Below are 27,428 nucleotides of genomic sequence, written 5' to 3'. Positions count from 1 at the left end.
CTATTCACTGTACAAACATTTTTCCTCCCCCCCCCGCTAAACCCTCCCTTTATGTCTGTGGCATACCTATGGAGAGCCAAACACAAAACGAAAGCTCGCGCTAACTGTTATTTGTGTAGTCTAAAATTACACCGTGGGCGTGAAACATCCCCGCGTCTGGCCAGGAGGGGCTGTAATTGGGCTGCGAGAGCTGCGGGTTAAAAGGCGCGGAGCAGACGCCCCGCAAAGAGTTTCAACCAGCAACACTTTCTCCACTACCTGTCGGCAACCTGCTGGGACACAGAGGAGGAAAGAGACCAAGGCTTCCGGGCAGACATATCCCAGGACACGGCGACTCTTTTTCGGACGCTTCGAGCCAGTCCTCCGCTGGCAGCTGAGCCGCGTCCACACCAGAAGAAATCTTCCTTTAAAAATAAGTGAGTGAATTTATATATATATATATATATATAATCCAAAAATCTTTAGACACATCTTTAACTAGCATTTCTTTTTTGTTTGTGAAGTGGGACCCCTTAACTGTCACCCCCCAAAAACACACAAGTCAATGACTACACCGGTGTCATCATGACAGTTAAGGGGGTTACAGGATATAAATATGTAGTCTAATAATAATAATAATAATAAGCACCAAGCAAAACTATTAAAAGCTCCTTATTAAGATCTGGCTAGCTTCAGACTTCTCACCTGGCACGGGGCACAAGCCACTGCTTGTCCTGCTGACTTAGGAGCAGGATAATAGATAATAGGTAATTTAGTTTGATAAAAGCAAGCAGGTAGTGACCTGAGGGCTCTGTGAGCTGGTGCATTGATGACACATGAACCTTACAGGAAATTTCAGTGATTCATCAGTCTAGCCGATCAGTACCTCCAGGGGATTCTTTTTAGGAGTCTTCAGTCAAACTAATGCAGCTTTCCTCCTGGTTTCTAGGCTTCCTGCTGATTTAAGGAACTGATTGTTTTGTGTGACCTTTCTCACCGTGTCACAGTGTGGATCCAGATGTGTTCAGTCCCACTCTGGGCCGGTTTTGTCATGTTAGTTCATTGTTGAAATCTTTCTATGAAGCAAATAAATGGTCACACTTTGATTTCATTTTTCATTTTGGAGAGGGGTAACGGAGTAGTGGTCCCACCAGTGGAAGGAGTTGAGGGCGTAATGGCTCGCCCTATAAATTTACACGTTGGTTTTGATCATAGGCGAACACTCAACAGATAAATACGTAGCTGCTTACATGCCAGTTATTTAGACTTTCTTGATATTGGCTTTTTAAACTGTGTCTAACAGTTCAGAGTGACTGAGGATCAGCCATCCTTAACAAAAGGGAGGGGGGGAGGTTACTGTCCTCTCAGCGGGGGACGTTTGGTGGTCGCGACATGCAGGTCGGGTGGCGTTTAGCAGCCCCAGCTGACCCTCATCCATCATCTCAGTAGAGGCAGGAAACTCTCTGTTTAGCCACGGATAAACAAACAGTCCTTCCTGTTGCAACAAAGAAAAATATGTTTAATTTATTTAATCCGCAAGAAATAATGAATGAGAATAGATGTGGCTTTGTTAAACTTTTTCAGAGTGTCTCAATTGAAAATGTGGATCGGTGTAATGAGCTCTTAACGTAACAGAAACGGTGAAGCAAAGTCGACGTTGGCTAAATTTGTTTTTGCTGATGACAGCAAAATAAAACCCGCACGGAATCAGCAAAACTGTAAAAACAAGACAAAAAATGAGATAAAATACCATCAGGTCTGATTTTGAGATGACTTAGAAAAATAGTTAGTGATACTTGATTTCAATTTGTTTTGCTGTCATCATCTTTTAGCGTGGCAGCATTAGAGTCTGGTTCTGTTCTGTTGATTACTCCTTACACAATAAGATGGAGAACAAAGTATATTCAGTCAGAGGCTTGGTTTCACAACACTGCAGTACAGACTGCTACAGGAGATCCTTCCTGCTCAAAGTCCTCAAGCTCTTCATCAACTCTTTGAAAAACCACAGATAATATGAGGTTTCCCTTTAGACTTGATAAAGTATTTAGGAATGTAGTGAATCTTTTCATGTTTGGTTTAATGTTTGTAAAGGAAAGTCTGGTCTTATCCTTGGAGAAACTGTTCACCTTGGTGTAGGATACTGTCGATTACAAACTAAACAAAAGCTAAAATGACTAATTGTAACCAAAATAAAAGACATCTGCAGCTTCATCCCTCTTCTCTAAAACTGACATGTTCCAAATATTTTGACCCAAACTGATTCATTTTACCACCACGTCTTTTTGAAATCCTCTTATTTAGTTTTTATCAGATTCTTTTTAAACCTCTCCAGATCCAAAACAGACATAATGTTTAATTTTTTTTTATTTTTGCAAATCCAAAATGGATGGATGAACTCGGCGTAGTAACCATAGAGTTGATTAGATTTAGATGTTCACTCGCCAACAATGCAACTTCTCATCCAGTTGGACGATCAAAGCTTTGATAACGCCACTGCACAAGCTGATTTACACAGTTGGAAAGGGTTTGGGAAACGCTGCAGGGCAACACAACCAAAGCTGTTTCAGTCAAGGACCTCATGCAGACTCTTCTCTCTGGTTTCATTTTGAACGTTTTGGCCAGAGACTCATGTATTACATCAATGTCTGGGATGCTTTAGTTGCTCTGGCAGACATGCCAGACTAAGTAACTTTAAATCCTTTGTGTTTTTTTTTTTCTTCTTTTTTTTTTTGACAGGGTTCAGCGAAGATGCTACTTCCCCTGATAATCCTGCAGCTGCTTCTGGCTCCAGCATTCATGGTAAAGTGGTTCTGTTGTAAATAAAGGTTCAGTAAGACAGAGGAGGTTTGGATCCAAAGTAGCAAAGTGTCCGAAACCAAGACTCCCCCTTTCACTGGTTACATTTAGAAATCTTCTAGTGTGGTATTCCTACCTCTGGATTTTGACACATTTTGTCCCATTGCTTTAAAAACAAGTGGATGTTTTTAGTATTTCATGTGAAGAACCAACTAGGCATGTCACAATAAATTGTTCCAGAAATCATTCCGACAAATGATAATATTGTTGTTTTAAGACTGTAATATGATGAAATTGGCAGAGTGACCTATGTTTGCTCGTTTTAATTCATCATGTAACTGATTTACAATCAATGCAAAGCAATGCATAGCTGCCAAGTGGAAGGAAAAGAATTGATGTCATTTTGTCATTTTAACAAATAAAAATGGTGTGGCTTTAATATATGATCATTTTACTTCGAATTCATGTTGATGCTGATGTGAAATGTGGCTCCTGTCATATAACTGGGAAGGAGCCACGCATTGTTTTTCTTCCATTTCTCTGTTATGCAATTTTTTTTGTTGGTTTCTCACCTAAAATCTCCATGAAATACAATAAAGTTTATGGTTGACAGCTTTGATAGCTACTGTATGATTTATTTTGCAGGGCTCTGTAACGATCAAAGAGTACACTAGCAATAAATGCATTTTCAAGAATAAATAGGATTTTATTAAAGATCTTTTCTGTTGAATTTTAGTAAACCAAAAGTCTGTTACGTAATTAAATGCAAAAATAAAAATAAGCTGCAGAAATGTTTTCATCTAGAGTTAGCTGCAATAAATCCTTGTTTTTGAATGCGTCCAGCTGCCCAGTGTGGATTACTGGGACTCCTGGGGTCCTTACGGCGAGTGCAGTCGGAGCTGCGGCGGCGGCGTTACCATGAGAACAAGACGCTGCATCACCCAGAGGTAGGTCCTTTTTTTAAAATCCTGTTTCTAAAGTCCCACATTGCAGTTTGGCTCTGTTGAGATGCCCATATCATTTAGACATTGCTGTTTTCCCCTGAGTACTACAGTGATCCTCAGTCAGTATTATGATGGGAAGAGAGCGATATATGAACTCAGCAGAGATTCTTGTCCTGAGTTGGGCGTTGGCTTCTGAAAAGGATCAGTTTGGCGTCAATATGCACTTTTGACTTGCACAAGTTTGTCCTGAATGGGTTCTTTTAGGCTTTTAAGGTATCATTTTGATAATTTTAGGTCTTGTTTTTATTTGTTTGTCAAGCTGCTTCTCCTCTTTCTCACTGCATCAGGATACAGTTTGGTATATTAATTCCTGATGGGTGTTGTTTCCAGAATGTTGTTTTCACAGCTTGTTATTGCTGGTGTCCAACTGGCACCTTGCCTCATGTAATCCCTAAAGACATCTGTATTCATAAGATCAAGAATGTGTTTTCTCCTCACCAACTCAGTACCCTACAAAAACACAAAATCTCACCAGGTATTTTTTTAATAGTATTTAGTGCAAATATCTTAGTACACTTGAAATAAGACAAAAGTAACTAACATAAGTAATTTCTTGGCAAAGTATAGGAGCTTGTTTTAAGTAAATAATTCCTTAATATAGATGAAAAATGTACTAGTTTCACTGGCAGATTCTTTCACAGTTTACATGTCCCTCTTGCAGGGCTGTTTACTTTGTTGCTCCATATAACTGTGACTCAAGTATTGTAGTACTAACATGATCCTCTATGCTATGTTGTCCACACTAATAAAGATTCACTCACATCATGATGCTTGATGCTTGAAACTGAGTGAAACTTGGCTTACTTTCTGGTTATCTAGGCTAATAATCATCTAAAAAGACTGATTTCAGAATAATAGCAATAAACAATAAATACAGTGCCTTGCAAAAGCATTCATAGCCGTTGAACCTTTTTGTGTTTTGTCACATTACAACCACAAACTTTAATGGATTTGATTGAAATTTGACTTGATGCACCAAAAGAAAGTAGCACATCATTTTAAAACCTAATGAAAATGAAATATTGTCGATTTGTATTAAATCCTCTTTACTCTGATACCTCAATAAAATCCTTTCGCAACCAACTGCTCTTAGACATCACCTAACTATAATGTATACAGCTTAATTTTCAATAATTTTACCTCAGCATAAATTACTTCCGTTCTGTTTTTAAAACAACAATCACAGAACTTGTAATGTTTAAAGCAGGGTGAGGTTACAAAACAACGCCCCCAGCTTTTATACAATCAATCATCAGATCGTGAAAAGCGTATGAGACAACTGGCATTAGTCAGAGAAGGCGCCAAGAGGCCCATTACAGAGACCAACATGCAACCAGAGCTACAACCGAATGGTTCAATTCACAGTATCATGGTCTCTGTCAGAATGACCCAGTCAAAGTTCAGAACTATACCCTACTGAGAAACCGTGTAAAGGCTTGGAGATAAATGTTCGTTGATTCTCTCTCTGATCTGTTTTGCAGAGAACAAAGGAGGAAAACGTCGATCTTTAGATGTAATTGTCGAACCACTGAAATCTGGTTCCCCAAAACGTTGACTGAGCGGGTGGAGGAGCGTAGACTCACTTCGCACTGCTCAGATGTTATTCACGCAAATTTTTCAAACATAAATAAATCAGTACTACATTGTACTTTGTGTTGGCCTGCCGCCGCTTTGGGCCCCGCCGATGAGATATCAAGAGCGTTGATGCGTCTCAGTAATTGAGCAATCCCTCTGAGTGGGACTTTATTTTGATAAAACCAACAATTTTACCGCTTCCCAACATGTCCGTGCAGCCAGTCAGTGAGTCAGACAGTCTGTTAAGTGAGTGACTCCCCTCTATGCCTCGGTGATCACACAAAACAAGGTGCCCTGCCCATCTGCTCGCATCCCAAATGAACTCTGCCATACCGTGTCTGCCGGGTTGGCCTGAATCACTCCTTTAAACACAGTGATTTGATTTGCTGAGTCATTATGTGCTCTAACAACAACAACTCCCATTTCGCCATACATTCATTTCAGCCTCGCCTGTGAAAACAGAACTTTTCCTCCATTATTTTGGTTGTCTATCATGTCGGAGCGAAAGGCCACGTTTTGAGCCGCGCGAGTCGGATTTTGCATTCTTCAGTGAAGAAAAATGGTTGTTTCGACGTGTCGTAGTCTTAGATCTGGCCTGCTGACAGGAGCGTGCCTTGCTCCTGTCACCCTGAGGGCAGGAACTTTAAAAAAAAAAAAAGTGGCCTAATCATGCGCTCGCTGCGCAGCGGGAATGGAGGCCTTGCAGATGATATTTAGAGCTGATAGTAGCTATTTCTGCACTTTCAGACTACTTGAACTCTGCTTTTATATGGCTTCTGCAGCTGGTCATTAACCCATTTGCCTCGCGGTGATAAATAAGAGGGTGCTACCAAAATTTGGCAAGCCAGGATGGAAAATTGGACTTGTTTTAAATTGGTAGTTAGCTTGTGAGAACCTCTGAACTTTACGTTCTTTGGCTGATTTAAAGATCGCCTCTATTTTGTTTTGTCTCTTAACTTGAGATTTGACTTTCAACTCCCTGTTGCTCTTTTAAAATGTCCATAAAACAACATCAGAGACTCAGTTTTATCTTTGGTGCCACAAATCCAAATTACACAAGGCTTTTTCATTTTCTCTATTTCAATGTTTTTGAAAATTATAGCTTACAAATAGTGTATTCCAGTGGCATTAATAAAAATAGTAATGATAACGTTGATATTAATAATGCTATAATATCAATAATATAATATACCAAGATAATTTCTAGTAATTGGTGTTGTTGAAATTGTTTGGACATTTTTAAATTCCACAGTGAAACTCATTCGTAGTTTCACAGCACAGATTGAAACAGAAAAACATCTTGTTGTTCTGATCTTATAAGTTTTGAATTTGCATTTTTTTCTGGGATAATAAAGTCCTTCTTCTTTGAAAAACAAAAAACTTTTGAATTTTTTTATAGGAATGTTTTTCCAAGGCACTGCATAATAACTGTCTCTGTGAATGACTTGCCATGTTTTTTTTATTTATTTATTTATTTTTTTAAACAAACATGGCCATGCTTGTGAAGCTACTGGTGTTTTTAAATGTGCTGTACTGGTGCAAAGTCATAAATGAATTTACAGTTCAGTGCTTTTATGTTTGTGTTTTAAAGAAGAAAAGTTTTAAGTCAGTTCAATGCTGTTTTTCTGTATCGTATCGGTATCGGCCGATACTAAGCCTCAGATATCTGCATTGGTATCAGAAGTGAAAAGAGTAAATCTGTGCATCCTTATTAACAAGCAAAACATTTTCAAAGTGTCAGATGGTCTTTTTATTCATTTCCTATTCTCACAGGACAGATGGTGGACACAACTGTGTGGGACCAGACAAGTCTTATCGCATCTGCAACATCCAGGTGAACAAAGAAAACTGACAGGAGGACTGATAAAAAATTAGTTATAGATATAATGTTATTTGAAGCAGTAATTATTTCCAGATAATTAACCTTCAGCCTCTCTCTTCGTTTTTGTTATTCCACTCAGGATTGTCCAGAGGGATCCAGAGACTTTCGGGAAGAACAGTGTTCCCAGTTTGATGGGACTGACTTCCAGGGAAAACGCTACAAGTGGCTCCCGTACTACGGAGGTCAGAGTTACTCTGTTTGGGACATTACATTGAAATGAAAAGCACAGATATTAGAAGGAGTTGGACTGAATTTCTCAGTTGTAATGTGAAACTAAGTTCTCTCTTTCTTCCTTTCTTTCTTTTTTTGTTTTAACAGCGGCGAATCCCTGCGAGCTGAACTGCATGCCGAGAGGGGAAAACTTTTACTACCGCCACCGCAGCTCCGTCGCTGACGGTACCCCCTGCCACCCGGGACGGAGGGATATTTGTGTGGGCGGAGTCTGTAAGGTAACTTCCTGTACAGGTCAAACAGATGAGCAAATCAAAGAGGGAGATGGGAAATTTGTTATATTTGGATATCAACCTTTTCTTCCCAGTATTAAATGTTATCTAAAAAAACTTTGCTATAAAACTTCTGTGAATGTTTTAATCAACTGAGAGCTTTTCAAAATTATACAAACCCCTTTCAATTTTTAGAAATTACAAATGCATATGCACAGCTGGCCCAAAGCATCACAAGTTAAGCAGCTGTTTAGGACCCCCACACCACCAGAGGGACCCCAAGAGCACGAAGCCAGCACGATAAAATACATATATATAAATTTGAAATAACATTGAATAATACAAACTAAATGCCATCACACATGGAAAAATGATTTCTATATTAATTTTATAGCAGGTAAAATACATTTATTCAATAACTAAAATATCTGCAACAAAATGGTAAAGGGGTTTTAGAAGTAGTTAATTTTTTTTTACTTTAAACTGATTCATTTTGTTTTCAAATATAAAAATGGAAATGTGTTTTAGTTTCATTTATCTTTCAAAATAAAACATTTCATTTAGTACATACTTATTTATTCTATCTTATTTTTTTGCAGCAAAGGCAAAAGTGACAGTTTAAATAGAAAAGGTTACTAATCCTCCATGTGTCAGATAAACTCCACGTTAAGTTCATTAAAGATTGAGACAAAATGTAAAAATACTCTGAGATAATTCTTTTTATTTACCAATTAAACACTGCAAAAACAAAACTTTACCAAGTATGCTGCTGCTGCATAAGATATTAAACTTTCAGATTTAAACTTGTAACACCAAATTAAATCTCTTATCATTTTCCTTCCAATTCAGAATTTTGCTCTTTCTTGTTTTTTTTTGTTTGTTTCTAAGAAACAAAGCCCATTTGATGAGAGCCACATTTTTCAGCAGGTTAAAGGACGTCTCTCAGCAGAGGTCATCATGTTCACGTCTGTAGTTCATTTGTGATTAATGGCTTCAGCCAGAGGGGCATTTTAGCCGATAACAGTGATGTGCTGCCTGCTCCAAACTATGCAGGAAGCTCAAGTTTCACACTTAAAAAAAAAAACCATTACTCTCTATATTTTTAACTTCACGGAAAAAAAAAGGTAACTGTATGATTCTTAAATAGTAATAATTAAATAATTCACTAGTATGTATAAAATCCTGCTAGGGTTTAGAGATTTGACTGGAAAATCAAACAAACATCAAACTGTCTAATAGCATCATAATTGCTCCTCCGTGATGTTTTCAGTGAATTACAGTCACAGCGGGATTAGATCTCACTGTTCTAAAGTCCTGATTGAGAGCGTCGCTTTGTTAATGAGAGGCGACGCACTCAGAGGAGCCGAGCAGCGGGGCTGAAGATTAGCTTCGCTACGTGGTAACGTCAAACACTTTGTCCTGTTCTCACCTGTTTCTCATGGAATCAAAACTCCAGCTCACCAACCCTCATCAGCTTCATCGCACCAAAAGCTCCCACCAGGAAAAACTCGCCCTGACACCAAACGGGCTCCGGCAAAACGAAAAAGAAAAAAAACAAAATTTCAATATATATTTCGTCAGTTTCAATCAGCTTCAGCTCTCATTACAAACTGTACAATTTTTGCTGTTGTTGTCATAGTAACAACCATGCAAGCCTGAACAAAGGAGCAAGTGGAGCAACTGCTTCAAAGGAGGAAACTTATGTTTTTTTCCCTCCACCGTTGTTGTTTTTTTTTTGTCTCAATAAACGCTTTCTGACATACAACAAACTAAAAATAGATATAAAAGATGAAGGCAAAATTTCAGTGTCACCATCCTTCTCATAATTGGTTCAGTCGCACTCACTTAGTTCACCTTGATTGGATTCGGGAACATTTTTGAAGTATTTGGTTTTTAGAGCGATCAAGAGTTTCTTCCCCATATTTGCTGCTTGTTTTCATAACATAACCCATAACAGCGCCCCCTGTGTGAATCAATTATTGCTGATGTGTAGAAATGACTTTTTGGGTAAATTGTTTTTCTTCAGTTAGCTCTGCAAAATACAATTTACAATTAACGTTTACATTAACTCAGACCTTTACTATTACTTAAAAATGTAAAGTGATAAAATAAAATAAAATTTCACAGAAATTCATATTTAGAGGCATATATTAAAAAATAAAGTGACAGGGTTCACTCGATCTAATGGCCACATTCATTCATTAAAACGTTTGAATGGAGGCCAAATGGGACCCATCTGGGCCAATGTGTTCACTGGACATGGAACTAAAACTGCGAAGGAGAAAAAAACCCAAACTGCTAATGAATGTCTCTGTCATTTTATGCCTCATTAAAGCCCAGGAACGCATGTGACTGGCCATCCTCAGTGGTGTTTGCACACATGCTACATGTTCAAAGATGTGGGTCAAATTGTCGGAATCCATTTTTTGATCACTCTGTTACCTCATCTTTGGCAACTTTGGGCACATTTGAATCAGGCTGAGGTTGCGACGTCCGTATAAGTTGGTGTTTTTTCCCTTTTTCAGCGCCTGGGCTGCGACAACATGCTGGAGTCTTCCCAGCAGGAAGACCCCTGCCTGCAGTGTGGGGGCAGAGGCCAGTCCTGTCACCTGGTCAAGAACACCTTCACCACTCGCGACCTGCCAGCTGGTATGATGTTGGGATTTCTCATACAAACACACGCCTAATTCTTGCATCACAAATTGAGTCAAAATCTAAATTTGGGGGACTTTGTTGCTCAAAAGACAGTCTGATTGTGTTAGCACCTAATCGTAGCTTGTCCTGATTTGCCAGACCTTCTTCTACATGTAAAACATGTGACTAACTGAAACTTTCTGCCTATTTGCCCCCATGCCTAAAAAAACAACAACAACAAAACCCCCCCCAAAGCTTGTTCATTGTACGGTGAATAGCTGCCCTGTCGGCAAATATTTCCACTTGGTGTTTGGGTCACCTACTTGAAACAAATACCTCACTTCCGCGTTAATTGAAGCGAGACCAGCTGATGACTAGCTGCTGCCTCTCCTGCTGTGTTTGTTTAACGGTGCGGAGAGCTAGCTTGGTTGTTTGCTTCAGACAGCTTTCATGCCGAGGTTTATCCCCCGACAGAATCTGGTTCCTCTGTGCCTCGAGAGTTCCCTGTGGTGGAAGGCCAGCGCGCATTCGTTCACCTTGAAGGGCTCATGCAAAGCCTAAATATTGTTTTTGTAGATTTGCTAGCGTAAGTAAGTACAGGTTAGCGGTCTCACAGTCCAGTCGCCCAGAGCCAGGTTGCTATTAAACTTAGCCCTGTCTGTATGACACAGAAAAGAAAAATGCAGAGGAAATGATAGACTCCTTCTTCAAGACAGAGCGCAAGTGAGGTTGAAGGCAGACGAAAAATTACAGTCTGTTTCAATTGGATATTGTTTTTTATTTATGTCATGATAAGTACTTAAGCTAAAGATTAGTCCCTTATCTGTGAACCCTGCTTGTTCAGGAGGCAGTAGCCGGAGGCAACTGCGTGCGTGTGCCTGCGTGCGTGTTATAGATGGAATCTGAATCCAAATGTCCTTTTGTTGTTTTATTTAGGGTTTATGTGAGGCAATGGCCAAAGAGTGAGGAGGACAGAAGAATAAAGTGAGGAAGAGGTCAGGGATGAATAAGCTGAAGGTCAAAGAACTCAAATTGTTTCTTCCCCACAGTTTAGTAAACTTAGACAACCAGATGTATTTGTACAGTTTTGTCTCAATTGCTTCTCTGAGTGTGTTGTTCATTCATCAAATTTCCTTTTTTTGAATCTGTATGCTCCCATTAAAACTGTTCAATTCCTAAGTTAGTTGGCAGTTATTTCCATAATCGATTAATCACCATTAATTCAATTAGTCATTTCAGGGCTGATCCAACTGGAATGTGAGGAAAAAGTGTCTCTGAAAACATCTTCGTGGTAAATTCTCTTCAATGCGTCTGCATCTGAATCCTCAGCTTGTGTTTTTGTCCCAGGCTACAACCAGATGTTCATCATCCCTGTCGGAGCCACAACCATCAGCATCAGAGAGACGACGGCCTCGCGGAACTACCTCGGTGAGTCTGTGCTGACTTTTTGGAAAACTAGAGAAAAGGCAGTCATAGGAAATACATCAAACAGCTCTATGGCACTCTGAAGTTCATTCAAACAAGGCCTACAAATCATGATTATTTTAGTTAATGATAACTAAAATCATGTAAATGTATTGATTATTCTGACGATTAATCGATTAATCGGATAAAAAAAATTACACATTCTACATATTTTTAAAATTTAACCACTTAAGCCTTTTTACTTAATATTAGAAATACAATAAGAGACACAAATAAACAAATCATCGATTTCCGTTTCTAATTAAGAAAATAAATATTTTATTGCCTAAATTGCAATATTGCAGCGTTCTTTTAGTGAAGCTGAATCGGATGAAGCTAAACCTACGCCACTGGAGGAGCTTCTGCCAAAATATTTACAAAGGTGTTTTTATCTAAATGTAAAATGTTTTGGCTTAAATAACGCTCTTGTTATGTTGATTTTTTTCACCAAATTATCTGTTTTTGAGTCTGAATACTCCACTTAATGATTTATCGACTACTAAATTAGTTGACAATTATTTCAAGAGTTGATTAGTCATGATTAATTTGATTAATCGTTTGACCTCTAACTCAGACCTTTCTATTTTTCCTTGATCAGCCATCAAGAACCTGCGTGGCGAGTACTACCTCAATGGCCACTGGGTAATTGAGTTTTCCAGGGCGACGCCCATTGCCGGGACCATGCTCTACTACCAACGAGGCGCTGAGGGTGAAAACGTTCCCGAAACCGTCATCGGCCGCGGTCCTACCACTGAACCACTTGTTGTTGAGGTGATTTTTATTTATTTATTTATTTATTTTTTCTCTCTTCTGGGAATTTTATCGTCACCAATAGTCTTTAGTGATCGGTTGTTTGATCCTTATTTATGTGCTACTTCACCTTCTCAGCTGATCAGCCAAGAGCCGAACCCCGGCATCGAGTACGAGTATTACCTTCCAAACGGCCGTTCCAGGCAGGGCTACTACTGGAGCTTTGGATCTTGGTCTTCTTGCAGCAAAGAGTGTGGATCAGGTCAGACTGGAGGCACAACTTGGATTCATTCCCCACCTCAGATACTCTGAAAAGAAACAATTCATCCCTCTGGTTCTCCATCAGGCTATCAGTCCCGTTTGGTCTTCTGCTCGATTGACAACGAAGCCTATCCCGACTACCTCTGTGCTTCTCTGCCAAGGCCACAGTCCAACCGCACCTGCAACCCCCATCCGTGCCCACAGACCCAAAGGTTAGTCGACTGAAAACATGTCAGGCACATTTCTGGCAGCGGATCCCATATGAATCGTCATCCACATTTCAACTAATAATCTCCAAGACGGCTTTTTGACTTCTTTTTTTTTTCATTATTATTATTACGGCTGTCTGAAAGGATGGCATACCTGTATCCACCACAGTTGTGGAGATCCTCCATCAGACCCAGGGTGCTCAGGTAACTCAGGGTCGGTAGTCGTAGCAACGTTCAAATTGACTGCAAACACAAGAGGGAGATGAAACTAGAGGTGGGCAATTTTTGATTTATGGTTGTCACAATAAACTCTAATTCATGAAGTCTAAAGCTCCACAAAACTGTTCTGTATGGATTGATAGTTTTACTATTATCTCCACTGTTTGTTAAGTAAAAGTATAAATAAACACCAATAAATCAGTTAATGATTCAAATCACACAATTTTTTTTAAGTGACTGCTGTCCCAAAACAGCACTTTACAACTTTGTTTTGGTGGGGCTATAGTTGCTGTAACACAACTATAGCCCCACCTGCAAGAAGACCATGACCATGATTGACTAAAACAGATCTTAGAAATATTTCTTATCGTCACTTCTATTGTTATCACAAAATATCGTGATAAAACGTCATAGCCCATATCACCCACCTCTAGATGAAACATCTCCTTTTTGGCAGTCTTATTAGTTAGTCTACATTTTTTTTGTAAATTTGAGATACTTTGGTTAATATTTGGCTTCAGATCTACAAAATGTGCTGAATTAGCCAAAGCAGATTCATAAATCTCTCAACTTTCCATTCAGAATCACATTATCTCTCTCTTCGCTCCTGTTTGCATGTAGTGCAAAAGCCTATTCCTGCATGTAGAGTAAGAACAAAGTTACGTGGCATCTGTCCTGCTCAGAGATCCTCTTTCACACTGGATCTGCTTACCTTTCCTCTTGAGGAACATACAATGGAGATCTGACACCTCTGACCTTGTGAACCCCCGGCCTGCAGCCTCCACACCTGATTTCTGAGCTGGACTGATTGCTACAATAAATCACGCAGCCGTCCGTCCTTGTCTATTAATGTAGCAATGTATTGTGAATTGTTCTTAGCTCATAGTTTGTCTTAAAATGTTGCTGTTTTGTCCATCTATGTAGAACAGAGTGATTTTTGTCAATTCACTAACCAATTCCTGGATCAAATATCCAACCCTAAGCTGAGTTAACGAAACATACTGGATTCGGTAGTTAACCCAAACATTGGTCAAAGTGGCTAATGTTTGGAGTTAAAGCTAAACATTTATGCAGATTTGTTAAAGCAGTCACTCTTTCCTGACAGTAGAACATGAGATACGTAATCTATGAAAAAGAAATGATTTCCTCTGCGTCCTCCCTACCATCTGCAGAAATGCACCGCTCCTGGTCAGAAACAGCCAATCAGAGCCAGGAGGAGGCTCTTAGTGCTGTAAATCATGCTTGTGTACGCATTGCTTATAGATATAGATTATAGATTAGTTTTGCATGAGAAAGTCCATTTTGCAATCAATCTCACATTACTCTAGTAGCTTTAATTAAATCGCTTTTAGCAGTAGATCTTCAGTGTTTCAGTAGCTACACATGAGGAGTGATGAGGCTAACTTCTGTCCATCTTTACGGCGGCTTTCCCAGCTGGAGAACTGGGGAGTGGAACGCCTGCTCTGTGACCTGCGGTGGGGGCTCTCAGCTGCGCTCCGTGCAGTGCATACTGCACGATGCGTCCGGCCCTCGGGTGGTGGAGGACGCCGTTTGTGCCACCTACGCCGACGCTCCTCTCTCTCTGCGGACCTGCAACATGCACAAATGCGCAGAGTACCGCGTGACCGGATGGAGCTCAGTGAGTAAAGCGGGAAATTTAAATTTTTAGAAATTAAAATGTTTAAATGAGTACTTTTCTATGCAACAATTTAAAAAATATATATAGATGATTGATGTGTTGCTTTGCAGTGCTCAGTGAGCTGTGGGTCAGGCGAACAGACCAGAGAGGTCACCTGTGTGGGATCAGGTGGCACCATGTTAGAAGAAGCATCCTGCAGGACGTTGCTCCGCCCACCTTCCGTCCAGCCGTGTGAGATGCCCGCTTGTCCCAGACAGATCCACTGGCATGTGGGAGCATGGGGGCTGGTGAGTCAGACACACAGATTCTCATAGATACTGGTCGTCTCAAATTTAACTGTCTTGTAAAGGTACCAAATGCCAAATGAAATGCCAAATTGGGCAATTTGGCATTTCAAAAACAAATTTGCTTAATGGAAACATTCTAAAAAAACTACTATTGTTTTCTTGATCATAGGTTTAGCATAAAGTGTGTTTTTTTGTTTCTTTTTTGCCATATCAAAATTGGTTTATTTCGTAAAACTGGAATCAAATCACTTTTTTCGCATCACAGGAGTCACTAGATCATCCAACTGGATGTTACTACTGGCACAAACCACGAAGAAGTAGATGGCAGGAAGTAGCTATAGATCGATGGCATGTTTTTTAGTGACTTATCATGTGAACAAACTTATTCAAGTCTGATTTTAGTTGTGTTTCTTATTTACAGGGAACATCACAATAGTGTTTTAAAATAGTGTCTCCCCCTCCCACAACATTAGCAGTTTTGCACACATTTGCAAAGGAAACACATCTAATGTGAAGAGGGCTAAATACAAACAGCATAGATGCAACATTTTATACAAAAATGTTTTTTTTATGTTTAAGAAGAATGAATCACTTTAATTCCACATCACTATTTTATCCTAAAATCAAATTTTGACTAGAGACAAAAGTACACCATATTTGTGGAAAAAAAGAAAAGAAAAATAATCTTTGTGTTTAAATGTGAAAATGAATGGCTAACTACAATCTACGTTTGTTTTCCTGCAGTGCTCCAGAAGCTGTGGTTCTGGCTCACGAGAGCGCCAGGTGATCTGTTCGGATCAGGAGAGGAACCAGTATCATGTGGACCAATGCAACGCTCACCCCAAACCATCCACGATGGAGCGCTGCAACACCCAGCCGTGCTTCAGTCCACAGGGTAAGAGCCCAAAACGTCTGAATTGGACTTTTATACCAAAACACCTCATTCATCTTCATCGGGAGGCCCCGAGGAAGACCCAGGACACGCTGGAGGGACTATGTCTCTCGGCTGGCCTGGGAACGCCTTGGGGTTCCCCCGGAGGAGCTGGAAGAAGTGGCTGGGGAGAGGGAAGTCTGGGCCTCCCTTCTGAAGCTGCTGCCCCCGCGACCCGATCCCGGATAAGCGGAAGAAGATGGATGGATGGATGGACCTCATATTCTGTCACATGCTGTCATTAGCATGTTAAATTGCTGCTTTTTATGTTGTTAATATCCATTTTACTTCCTGTTTTCCTGGTCATTCTATCTCAGTGTTATCACCATGACTACCACATCTACATTAGGACTTTTCCTCCCAATCCTGAGAATTTCCTTTAATTTAAGAGGTTTCTGTGCCTTACTGTGCAAGGTGAATCCCTGGTAGTATTTTCATAATCTCAGTTTATTCTGAAGCCCAGTACTTTAATGGGCATGTGTTGGAAGGTACGTGCATTAGAGTGGAAGACAAGGCTCTTTAGTCAGAACCATTAATCAGCTTTGTAATATGAAAACATGTTTTTTTTTTCCTTCCTCTTCCTCCCTCTTCCTCTCTAAACATGATGTCACCACTTTGGTCTGACTGCTTTTTAAACTCCAGTCTATAAAACATACAAATTAATTCGTGTTCGAACAACTCCAGGTCTATGAGCAATCTGGGGACGTGTGCGCTGCTTCCCAGCTGTGGGCAGTGCTTCATGGGGAGAGCTGATTTCCTGCATGGACATGGTGCTGTTTCGGTGACTGCGAATTTGCCAAAAGCAATGCAGCAACTAATTTTGGGCGCTGCCAAACCATGATGAGGTTTTATAGTCTTGCCATGAGGCCGTGTGCCTCATTATGACCAGTTCTCTTTTGACCAATTGTCCTCGTTTATTAGATGTAGACCAGGTGTGACGGACATGTTGGTGATGATAAACTACTAAGCTATGTCTGAATCTAAGTGTCATGTTGGGACTTTTTATGTTGATACTCACTGACTAAAATCTTGCCCTACCTATAAAATCATTTCAGTTTGCGTAATCATTGCTCACTCAGGGTGTCTGAAGGTTGTGTTCTCTAATCAAAAAGGGCCACACCACAATTACCTTGAATAATGTTTCTCTTGTTGTTTTCAGTCGTCCCCAGCATCCAGAACCCGCGAGGACACGACAGCGCTCAGACTGGCTTCCAGCCCTACATGCCAGATCTTTCAACAGGTGACATTTCTTCTTCTTCTTCTTCTTTTTTCTAAGATTCTTCTCTGGGATGTGTGTTGTTCTCTCATGAATAAACTCTTTGAACCAAACAGAAAACTGTAAAAAAAAAAAAAAAAATCTGTCGTTTTCTACCTTAAAAGTCAACACATTCCATCTTGATTTAGAGTGACGGACAAATGTGGGATGTTTTAAATTTCAGCCCCACTGCCTCTCCATCTAATCCCTTTGTGTTTCTATGGCGACTGTCCCCAACTGTCCCCCCCATGCTTCTGACGTCCCCCATCCGTCCGTCCTCTCCCTGGCTCTAATTATCCAGGCCTGATTGGCATGTTTTCGGGACTCCGTGAACATTGTTGGCCTGATTAAAATATTTCAGAAGCGGTGAACTGTGCCGTTCCTGACCATCGTGGTTCAGGAATGTTTTCTTCGACGCCATGCTCTGCCCCAACGCTCGGGGAATTTGAAGCGTTTGTTTTTGTTTGTGCCGTTGTTTCTGATCACTGGAACCGATCGCTGGGTTGTCATTTATTGTCAGTTTTCATCAAGCACTGTGTGAGCCGTTAGACAGAGCAAACACGGTGAACTGTGTGGCGTCTTGTTTGCTTTTACAATGAAGACATTCTTTGGTCTGGTCTCAGCTCGCATCCCAGAGACCAGAGACCCCACCCAGAGGAACACGGTGCAGGACCCTCACGTCTTCTCCCCGGCCCTCCACTGCAGCCAGTCCAGCTATGGCTGCTGCCCAGACGGACGGACCTCAGCCAGGGGCCCCCAGGGCCTGGGCTGCCCACAGACTCCAGCTGCCACTCCTGGCCCGTCGTCCTGCGACCAGACAAGGTATGCACCCTCAATCCACCGTGGTTTAGCTCACAACGTGGTCGGAGTCCGTTTTTAAACTGGTTCTATGGGTGTTACTTTTATGACTCCGTTACCACACCAACCACATGTCATGCATGGCAAAAAATAAATATCTCCCACATTACCACAATAGGCACAAATCTGTTTTTCTGCACATTTTTCGTTATTTTTGACAAGGACATTCAGTGCTTGTTGCTCAATTGTTTGTGCTTGTTTTGCTTGTTTCCTGTTTTGTGTTTCAGTTACGGCTGCTGCCAGGATGGTGTGAGAGCTGCACAGGGCCCCAACAGAGAGGGCTGCTTGGAGTATGTGGCCCCTGCGCCTACGGTAATCAACAACTACTTTACTTGTTATCTTAAAAAACCTCATTGTTTGTTCTTAAAACACATTAAAAAAAATTATCTTGTATTCTCAGGTTGCCTCTCTTCCAACGGAGAACGCCGTAGAGTGCCGCATGACCACTTATGGATGCTGCTATGATCGCAAGACTCCAGCAGGGGGCCCTAACGGCGAGGGCTGCCCCAACCCACCCAACCACAGTAAGAAGATCAAGAGTTGTTCTCGTACAATGTACAGAAAACCGAACAGAAATCAACACATGATCCTACAAATAAACATCCTTGATAGTATTTAGTGTTATTTAGCCTCCATTACTCGGATACCACTAAATAAAAGTCACCAATCAGTAAATTATATAAAATTAGTAACTTATAATCACAGTAATTATAGATGTTTTATGAAGAGGTTTGCTATAGAACAGTTGTGATGTTTCAGGTTAGAACCCAGAAGAAAACATTAAAAAAATTTATTGGAGTCATGAATAAAACTGAGGAGGTTTGGTGACTTTTTCCCAACAATCTCTGAAAAAGATGGAGAAAAGAACAAGTTATAGTCTGAGTAGATAAGCTGTTTCTTTCTCCCAGTCTTTCCTTTTTTTTAAACTTAACTTTATAATCTTGATTTCCACAATGCAATGGCTAGTTACTGCCAGGATTAGGGGTGCACCGATAAATTGGTCCCAGTTTTCTTAAAGGGGGACTTTTAAGTAAATTCCCTCATCAACACCATGCCTGGAGTGTTTCCTTGATTCTTTCATGCATGTTTGAGAAATCCTTTAATCTTCCGAGGCAACCATTGAGCTGTACAAAACGCCTGGGTGGAACTAGCTCCGCCTTAGAAACGCAGTACTGTGAAATACTGCTAAGCTGGTGGCGTGTCCTTTCCTGTTTTTTCCACAGTTTTCACTCCACACCACAGTTGATTATTTTTAAGCAGTTATGAGGTGAAACCTTAAACTGCTGCTGCAAAAGTTACTCAACTTGTTGTTGCTAGGTAACCAAACAAGGCTGAGTTACCAACCTTGCTTAGCTAGCCGTGAGAGGCTAAAGTCGTTCTTCTGCCTACATTCCCCAGAATGCTCTGCGATTCTGGATCCAGTTTCAGTGAAATTATTGATTTCAGACACATTATCTACTGATATTGATCATGCATCAATCGTGATATGTATAATTGTTGATTAATAACTATTAATCTGTTATTTGTGGGCTGTAAAGGAAAACTTTTGTTGTTGCAGTCGAGCGGTCCATCTGCTCCCTGCCTCGTGCCGCCGGCTCCTGCAGCAGCTGGGTGGCACGGTACCACTTTGACGTCGTCACTTCCAAGTGCGCCCACTTCTGGTACGGCGGTTGCCACGGCAACAGCAACAACTTCATGAGCCGGGCGGAGTGCCAGCAGGCGTGTCAGGGGCCGGCGTCCAGCCAGCAGCGGCCTCAGCCGGTCCTGCCCGTTGGACGCTCAACGCCCACGAGGGAATCTGCTCTCGAAAGAACCGCACCCAGAGGGTCGCCCGATGCCCAGTCACCTGACATGGGCCGCACTTTCACGGTGCAGGGCGGCTTGCCCAGCGACTCCGGCAGACACGGCACCAGTGCAGCCAGACACGCCCACAAAGCTAGGGTGTATCTGAGGACGCGCCGGCCTTTGACTGGAGCGCGGGCTCAGATGACCGGGCCAGCTGCCAGGTAAGAAACCCACACTCCAATCCCACCATCGCCACCGGCTTCACAAAGCCGGTCGACAGCCTTCTAGACGCTGCTGAAGGAGCTCCAGTTCACTTGGTGCTATAAAGCCAAGGAGTAAACGGGAGGAGATTGGAAGAAAGTTTCCAAAGTCGTGTATCATTCTGGGTTAGAATGAGGAAGTTTGTGTTTTATGCATGTAAAGGTCTAAATATCTTTAAAATGTATTCTTGATCCCAAATAAAGGCCAACTATAAAGAGAAGAACAAAATTCTATGAAAGTAGTAATAATAATTTAGAGCGTTAGTTATCTTTAGTGAAATTCAGAAGTTACTGCTGAAGTAAAAAATAAAACACATGAAAAATCAAAATAGTACACAACGTTTAACTTTCTACTCTCCAGATTTGAGGCAAATACTGAAATTAAAATGGTAATTCTATGTCCTACCTCTTTCTTATCTCTGATTTTATATGGATAAAGGGTTGGTGTGGATTTTTTGCAGTAGAGATATTAATGGTAACTATCTTGCCGGTAGTAGACAGATTTTTTATTTTGTGGAGTTTAGAGATACATAAAGAAAGTCACAGAACAATTGAAGTCTAACAGCTTGTCACAAATCCCCATTTGAGCTGATTTTGGTCATTCAAAGGTAAAATAAAAATTGTTATTTTACCTTGAGATGCGATATTATCTTAGTATATAGTAAATGCCCACACTTTAAATGAGTCTTGTTCATTTTGATTTTAAGTTTTTGCAGTTAAACTACCCCAAGTTATCAGGTTGATTAAAAACTTAGGGTAGCAGGAAGGTTAAGAAAAAAGCAAGAAATCTGAAAATGCAAAATGGCTAAGATAAGCTGCATGTCACCCCTGATTGGTTCCATCTTTCTACTGATTTCGTCCCTTTTTGTGACATCTTTCAACTACAGGTAAATGTTCGATTACCGATAACATCTTCACAGAACGTAACATAAAAAAATCCTTACCATCCCTTTAATTCCAGTTATCCAAACATCTGAGAAACACAACAGATATTTTTGTTAAAATAATGATGAACTGGCCTGATTCTGCCTGGTATTAAAGCCACTAACTCAGTGAACTGAGGCAGCAGTTCCCACAGATTATGTTGTTTGCAGATGACATTGTGATCTATTCTCAGAGTGATACAGTATTGTAGAGGTACTCTCCTGTTTTATATCAAGAAAATCAGTATATAAATCAACTGTACCTCCATTTTATGCACAATATACTCCTGTAAATCCTGTTTTGTACATTGTTTTATACCGCTTTCCTTTTTATATGTGTTTGTGACGCTAATATAATCAACACTCGCTCTTTCCAGCTGCTTCTAGCTCCACACGCTGGGTTTTTTTCTGCTTACACAGCGGCGCCTTATTTCTTGCTATAGCCCCAAAAATATTGGGGGACAAAACTTTCATTGACTCTACGTCTAAGTGGACTGTTCAGGTGTTAAAGTCTTTCTTGATTCTTTGGTGTTTGTCTGATTCAATGTTGGTGTTTCTCTGTGTCTGCTAACTCACTGTGTCACTTGTTACCACCTCTGGGCTCTGTTTGTTTGGACAAAAATCAAACTAATAAAGCTTTAATTGTGATGCTGTCATCGTATGTGTGTGTCATGGTGTCGTGTTTGGGGGCATTTGGGAGTTTCAGAAATATTTTTGTGTTTGTGTTCATGTGGGGCGTCATAATTGTTGGTTTTAACGTGTTCAGATCTGTTGTCTTAGACTGTAGGAGCACAGTTCATGTCGTGGTGATTGTCATGTCGCATGGCTCCTTTATGGGCGTCTTTTTTCCGTCCTTTTCCTTCCCTTGTCTTTGTTTCCTGACATGCCTATAAAGCCAGGTCGGGGGCTCTCTTTATGCTTGCTTTGTCCACCAACAGTAGAGCATAAAGTGAATTTTGTTCTCTTCTCCTCAAACCTCTCTCTGCTTCCTTCATTTCTTCTCGTCCTTTCTGTCGTCTTTCCTCGTATCTCCTCATGTTTCCTCAGTTTGACCCTGGCAGGTGTTAGCATTGATAAGAGCGACCCAGACAAAGTGGAGGCCTTAGTCGGCCAGACGGTGGTGCTGCCCTGCAGAGTCATCCCTCCGCCGTCATCGACCGTCGTTGTGGAGTGGAGGAGAGACGGGATCCCTCTGTCGGCTCAAAGGTTGGCTCCAGCTCAGGTTAAATGGATCTGCTTACGTCTCATTCCTCTGTGTCATGTATTGTTTCTGTTTCTCCCCAGACATCACCAGCAGCCCAATGGCTCCCTGTTGGTCGGTCCTCTTATGACGTCAGACTCTGGGTGGTTCTTGTGCTTCGTCACTCGAGAACGGGAGAGAGACCACCGCTACATTTACCTGTCTGTCTCAGGTACTCACAAAAATACAACAAACAAAAAACAAAAACAAATCAGGAATTTGACACAAATCTGTGACAGAGTGTTAGGGCCAAGAACAAAAAAAAAAAAGAAAGAAATTACAAGATTAAAGTACTATATTAAGTCGTAACAACACAAGAAAAGACATAATGATACAAGAATTAAGTCATAATATTACCAGAATAAAGTTGTAAAATTAGGAGAGTGAAGTATCAATTTTATAGCAAATCAGTAGAAGGACTTTGAAATTGTGCAAACAACGGCGAAAAAACTGACTAGATGGGTTAGTCGAAGTTTTGCTCTCAATAAAACAACTTTTTTTCTAGTGATTTTACAACTTTTTCTGGTAACATTGCGTCTTGATTTTACTTATGACTTTATTCTTCAATTTTTTTCTTAAAGGTTTTATTGGCTCTGCCAGCCTTGATTTGTGAAAGGGGTAATGAGAGAGGGGGTAAAACATGCACCAAAGGTCATGAGGCGACGTCGAGGACTAAGGCCTCCATATGTGGGTTGTGCTTTACTCCTACGCCACCACAGCACCCCTGTTCTCGTAATTTAAAAAAGTTTGGTGGAGGTTCATCTTCTACTGAAAACAACCCTTAATGTAAATCCAGAACTTCAGTGGAGCATTTAAAGTTTATTCAGGTTTTGGAATGGCCCAGTCAAAGTCCAGGCCTTTATAAAATTAAGAATGTATTGTAGATCTTTTTCAAACGTTCTCCTTTCAGTCTGACTGGACTTGAGTTATTTAGGCATGGTGACTTTTTTTTTGCGAAAATCACGTTTGGCCAAAAATGACTTCTGGCCAAATTCTTTAGGAACATGACGATATTCAAATGAAAGTTTGTTCAAATGGTCATTCATTGTCAAAATGCATGTTTCACACAGAAGCTCCATCTCAGCCTTTCCCAACGTTGCTGCCTAAAGACGGCCCAATCCCCAGGTGAGAATGTCCAAACACAAAATCAGTGTACCTCAGTGTTCTGCTGTACTTCTAATATCTCTGGTTTCACATTTGGTGTGTGAACGTCAAGAGATTTGCTTCCATACCGTTTCTCAGGTTCAGCATCGATCAGTCAAGCCCATCGACAACAGAAATGCGAACAGGTCAATCTGTGAGACTGCCCTGCACCATCGTCCCAGCTGCAGCTCTGCAGTCTGTCACTATCCAGTGGACCAAAGATGGAAAAACCCTCAGTGACTCCAGGTATAGATCCAATATCTGGTCATTTTAAACTTTTAAAGGTTTACCTGAAGAACAAGTGTAGAGCTGTTGCATTTGTGATCCACAGAGTTTATGAAGAATAAAATATACGTACAGAGAAAATGGGAACAGAAACTCAAAAGAGGGCCAAGTACTGACCCCAAAAAGCAAAAACAGAGCAATAATACAGTCCAGTCAGAAGTTGCTGCTATTTTGTTGTGGATTTCCATTAATATTCTGCTGTTCACATTGCTACTATGATTGTATTTGCAGTGAAATAGAAGAAAAAAAACAAAACATTAAAGAAATAAACTAGCGACTTTGTTGCCTGCGCTGACGGATTAGATGCATTTCTTTTATTTCTGTGGGGAATTCTCAGTCAAACAGCAAACCCAATTTCTTTTTATTAATCTCTTGGCAGTAAACAGATTTTCTGACTGCTTGGTGTCGTTTCAGGATTACCCAGCACGCTGAAGGCACGTTGGAGATCAGCCCTCTGAGGCCTGACGACTCCGGGGTTTACACATGTACGGCTGCCAGCCAGCAGCAGCTGGAGCAGAGGCAGCTGCAGCTCAGGGTCCAGGGTAAAAATGTTCAAACACGTTTTTCACCTCATTCACATGCAGTTCTGATCATCCTGATGATACGCGAGAACTAAATGTGTGCGGTTTGTGTTTCAAACATTCACCACAAGGAGGCAGTAGATATCATTTGATACTCCAAATATTCTCAACCTTTCTAGGATATTTATATGTGTATAGAGTTGATCTAAAAAGTTCTGTTTTTTTATTATTATTATTTTAGCTGACTTGAAGATTACCACAGCTCCCAACAACATCCAGGTGACTGAAGGCAGCACAGCTGTGCTGCCCTGCGTCGTGTCCGGAGACAACGTCAACATCGGCTGGTCCAGGTAAAAGTTGCTGTTGTTCTGCTGAAAAGTTGAGTTTCTAAGTCTCTAGATTTATCAGGTTGAAATGCCTGCAATGCCTGCTGCCCATCACCCTAATAATAAGCTACCTCCATAAATTCACTATCAGATCCAAGCCTGGACTCTGGCAGCGTCTCTCAATGGATTTACTGCAAAAGGGCATTCAAAATGAATTTGAGTGAAGATAAAAACAATAAAATTTAGGAAACATCAAATTATTCAAAGAAGTTTAAAATCAATGAACAATTTTAAGTATATTTTAAAATATCCTTTTAATGTCTTTCAATAGAAATACCAAAGACTTTTTCTCCTTTTAAGGTCGATAAAACCAGGTGTTTGCTTGGATCTGTTCTTTTCCCGTTCAAGTACCAGTTCAAGCATCAGAAAGCATTGAAGACTGACGGGGGAAGTTTGCACAAGAAATCTCACTGAGCTTCTGCTTGTGTTGGCAGGAACGGAGTGCCGGTGCGTCCAGACGGCCGCAACATCCTGGTATCATCTGACGGCAGCCTGATGATCAATAACGTGAAGACCTCTGATGAGGGAACCTACACCTGCAATGCCTACACAGGCATTTATTCTGTGAGCGCCACAGCTGAAGTCAGGGTGATAAAAGACTCACAAGGTGAGAATAAATGACTCTGTTAATATGCATTTAATCTGTTTTAGATTAGATTCCAATAGCTGCTGATTTTGCTGTCAATCAAAAAATAAGTAAAAAAACTGTGTAGATTTTTTTAAAATATATGATTATGATAGGTATGATTGAAACAAAAATATTTAAAAACAAAGTATTTTAAGAAAGTGTGCATATTTGTATGCAGACCTATAGTAAATGTGCCCTTTCAACCAAAATAGACCAGCTGAAATACCAATACAGACTCCACATAATGCGAATCCTCAAATCAATTTAACACTTGACACAAATCCCATTTAAGACGTATTGATGAGAATAGTTGACTGGTTTCTCCTTTTGTCAGCAAAATTCTCATTAGTCTTTTGGCTTTTCAAGTTGCAAGTTATTTTGTTTGAGATAAAGTGTTGAAACTCATCCTCGGATGCTGCCTCATCATCCACTCTAAGCACAACTTAACTACTCTGTTGTTATGTGTTTGACTATCACCTTGGAACGACAAGAAGAAGAGAGACTTACAGAGTGAACAGAGACTAGAGCAGAGGACTCGGCACACAGCCTAGAGGCACTCCACTGTTTATTGGTAGTTTAGAGAGAAGTTCCCTAAGTTTTCTTTAAAAATATATGTTTTATTATTATTATTGTTAAATTTAGATTTTTTTAAATCCCATTATAAATAAATAAATAAATAATAGAAAAAATAAAAAGGGAAGATCCCTAATTTAAGAGAATTGAGAACTTACTTGTGTTATTCAGATTGAAAAGTGTTGTAAAGTAATTTACTTTTCACCTGTTTTAACATTGTGTAAAGTGCGCATCAGATGAAAGTTTCTCAAAGGACATTTCACAATCAACAGAATTATATATTAAAATGAAAACTGTTCTTGTAGAGCTTTTTTTTAAAATCCATGTAATTTGGCTGTTGCTTTTAGATGAGAAGTTATAACTTCAACCTATTTGTTAGAATCAACCTGTTTTCACCTAATAAAGTTCTGAATAATATTCTTACTGAATTTGCTGTTTCAGGTGCTGATGTGCCGCCAGGCTGTGTGGACCAGCCTGAACTCGCCAACTGTAAACTCATAGTTTACGCCCGGCTGTGCGACCATCAGTACTACTCCAGCTTCTGCTGCGCCAGCTGTGCCAGGCACGCGCCAAAGAATGGCAGGACTGGTCGGCATGTCTTTTGATACGCTGACCTTTCACCTTTGAACTTCTGCATTTGCCAAATGGAATTAAAAGCAGGGACCAGACTGTGCAGAGTTATTTTTATTTTAGAAAAGACCCGATGAACGAGGAGTTCTACAGTCAGCACTTTGCTCAGATTGCCTTCTGCATTAAACAACATGAAACCTTAACATGAAACATCCCGTAATATGATCTGTGGACATGAGGAGGCACTGAAAATAAGCTATCTACTCACTGGACTTATGCTTTCTCTGTTTTTTAGAGAATCTAATAATCTAATATAATGTAATTTTATTGTTCGCTTCATTATTTTGACTACTTTTCTTTTTTTGAATCAAAATATGTACAAATTGACCATTTCTTATTTGTCTGTTGCGTTTTTATTGTATATTTTTATGTAATAAACCTATTTTGCTAACCTCTGTGTAGCTTGAGTTGATGTTCCTGTTTCCACCACGTGGGGGCACTCTGTGTGACAAATAAGCTTCCCAACTAGCAAAGCTGGCGGCTTCTCTTTCTTTGGTGTGCAAATGTACAGTTTGTGAGATGTTTTCACCAGGTTTCTTTTTCATTAGTGTGAAAAAGAAATGTTTTCACACTAAGGAAAAAGTTTCATTAATGTGAAATACTTTAAGACAAAGCATTCATACTCTTGATAACCTGTTTTTCTTTCAGTGTGAATGTAGGCAGAGAGAAATTGAAAAGTTTCTGACAAGGAGTTTCTGTGGAGAAACCGGCTGCTAAAAGCCCTGAGTACTAAATTCAGCTGGTATGAGGCAGCATTTATGTGAAACACATTGACTAATGAATAAGAGTTTTTTAAAAAGTTTTTTTTTTTTTTACATATTCTGTAGCATCTTCTGTGGGTCTTAAAAGGGGTCCCTGCCCAGAAGCT

General features: G+C 40.3%; 1 protein-coding gene across 3 annotated transcripts; it reads left to right on the top strand.

Moving 5' to 3' along the window:
- On the top strand, nt 1-26,950 carry paplna (papilin a, proteoglycan-like sulfated glycoprotein). 3 transcript variants are annotated; one of them, XM_015039772.1, is made up of 29 exons: nt 1-418; nt 1,198-1,209; nt 2,715-2,778; nt 3,619-3,722; nt 7,128-7,188; nt 7,316-7,418; nt 7,555-7,685; nt 10,205-10,328; nt 11,661-11,741; nt 12,376-12,548; nt 12,666-12,789; nt 12,874-13,000; nt 13,142-13,201; nt 14,651-14,855; nt 14,966-15,142; nt 15,887-16,037; nt 17,233-17,313; nt 17,952-18,150; nt 18,414-18,498; nt 18,587-18,710; nt 19,745-20,192; nt 22,202-22,360; nt 22,439-22,566; nt 23,465-23,519; nt 23,637-23,783; nt 24,237-24,364; nt 24,585-24,693; nt 25,164-25,336; nt 26,372-26,950. In XM_015039772.1, the coding sequence occupies exons 3-29, from the start codon at nt 2,728-2,730 to the stop codon at nt 26,533-26,535; spliced, it is 3,672 nt and encodes a 1,223-aa protein (XP_014895258.1). In that variant the 5' UTR covers nt 1-418; nt 1,198-1,209; nt 2,715-2,727; the 3' UTR covers nt 26,536-26,950. The 3 variants fall into 3 exon arrangements, with proteins under 3 accessions (XP_014895258.1, XP_014895260.1, XP_014895261.1); XM_015039774.1 differs by lacking the exon at nt 1,198-1,209 and having other exon boundaries at nt 1-416; nt 2,716-2,778; XM_015039775.1 differs by lacking the exon at nt 13,142-13,201 and having other exon boundaries at nt 13-418.
- The last annotated feature ends 478 nt before the right edge of the window (nt 26,951-27,428 follow it).

The sequence above is a fragment of the Poecilia latipinna genome, unplaced genomic scaffold (genome assembly GCF_001443285.1).
Source record: "Poecilia latipinna isolate Pla-1442-1.1 unplaced genomic scaffold, P_latipinna-1.0 Scaffold484, whole genome shotgun sequence".
Classification (NCBI taxonomy): domain Eukaryota; kingdom Metazoa; phylum Chordata; class Actinopteri; order Cyprinodontiformes; family Poeciliidae; genus Poecilia; species Poecilia latipinna.
Note: the sequence above shows the minus strand (reverse complement) of the source record. Positions and strands in the feature narration are given on the sequence as shown.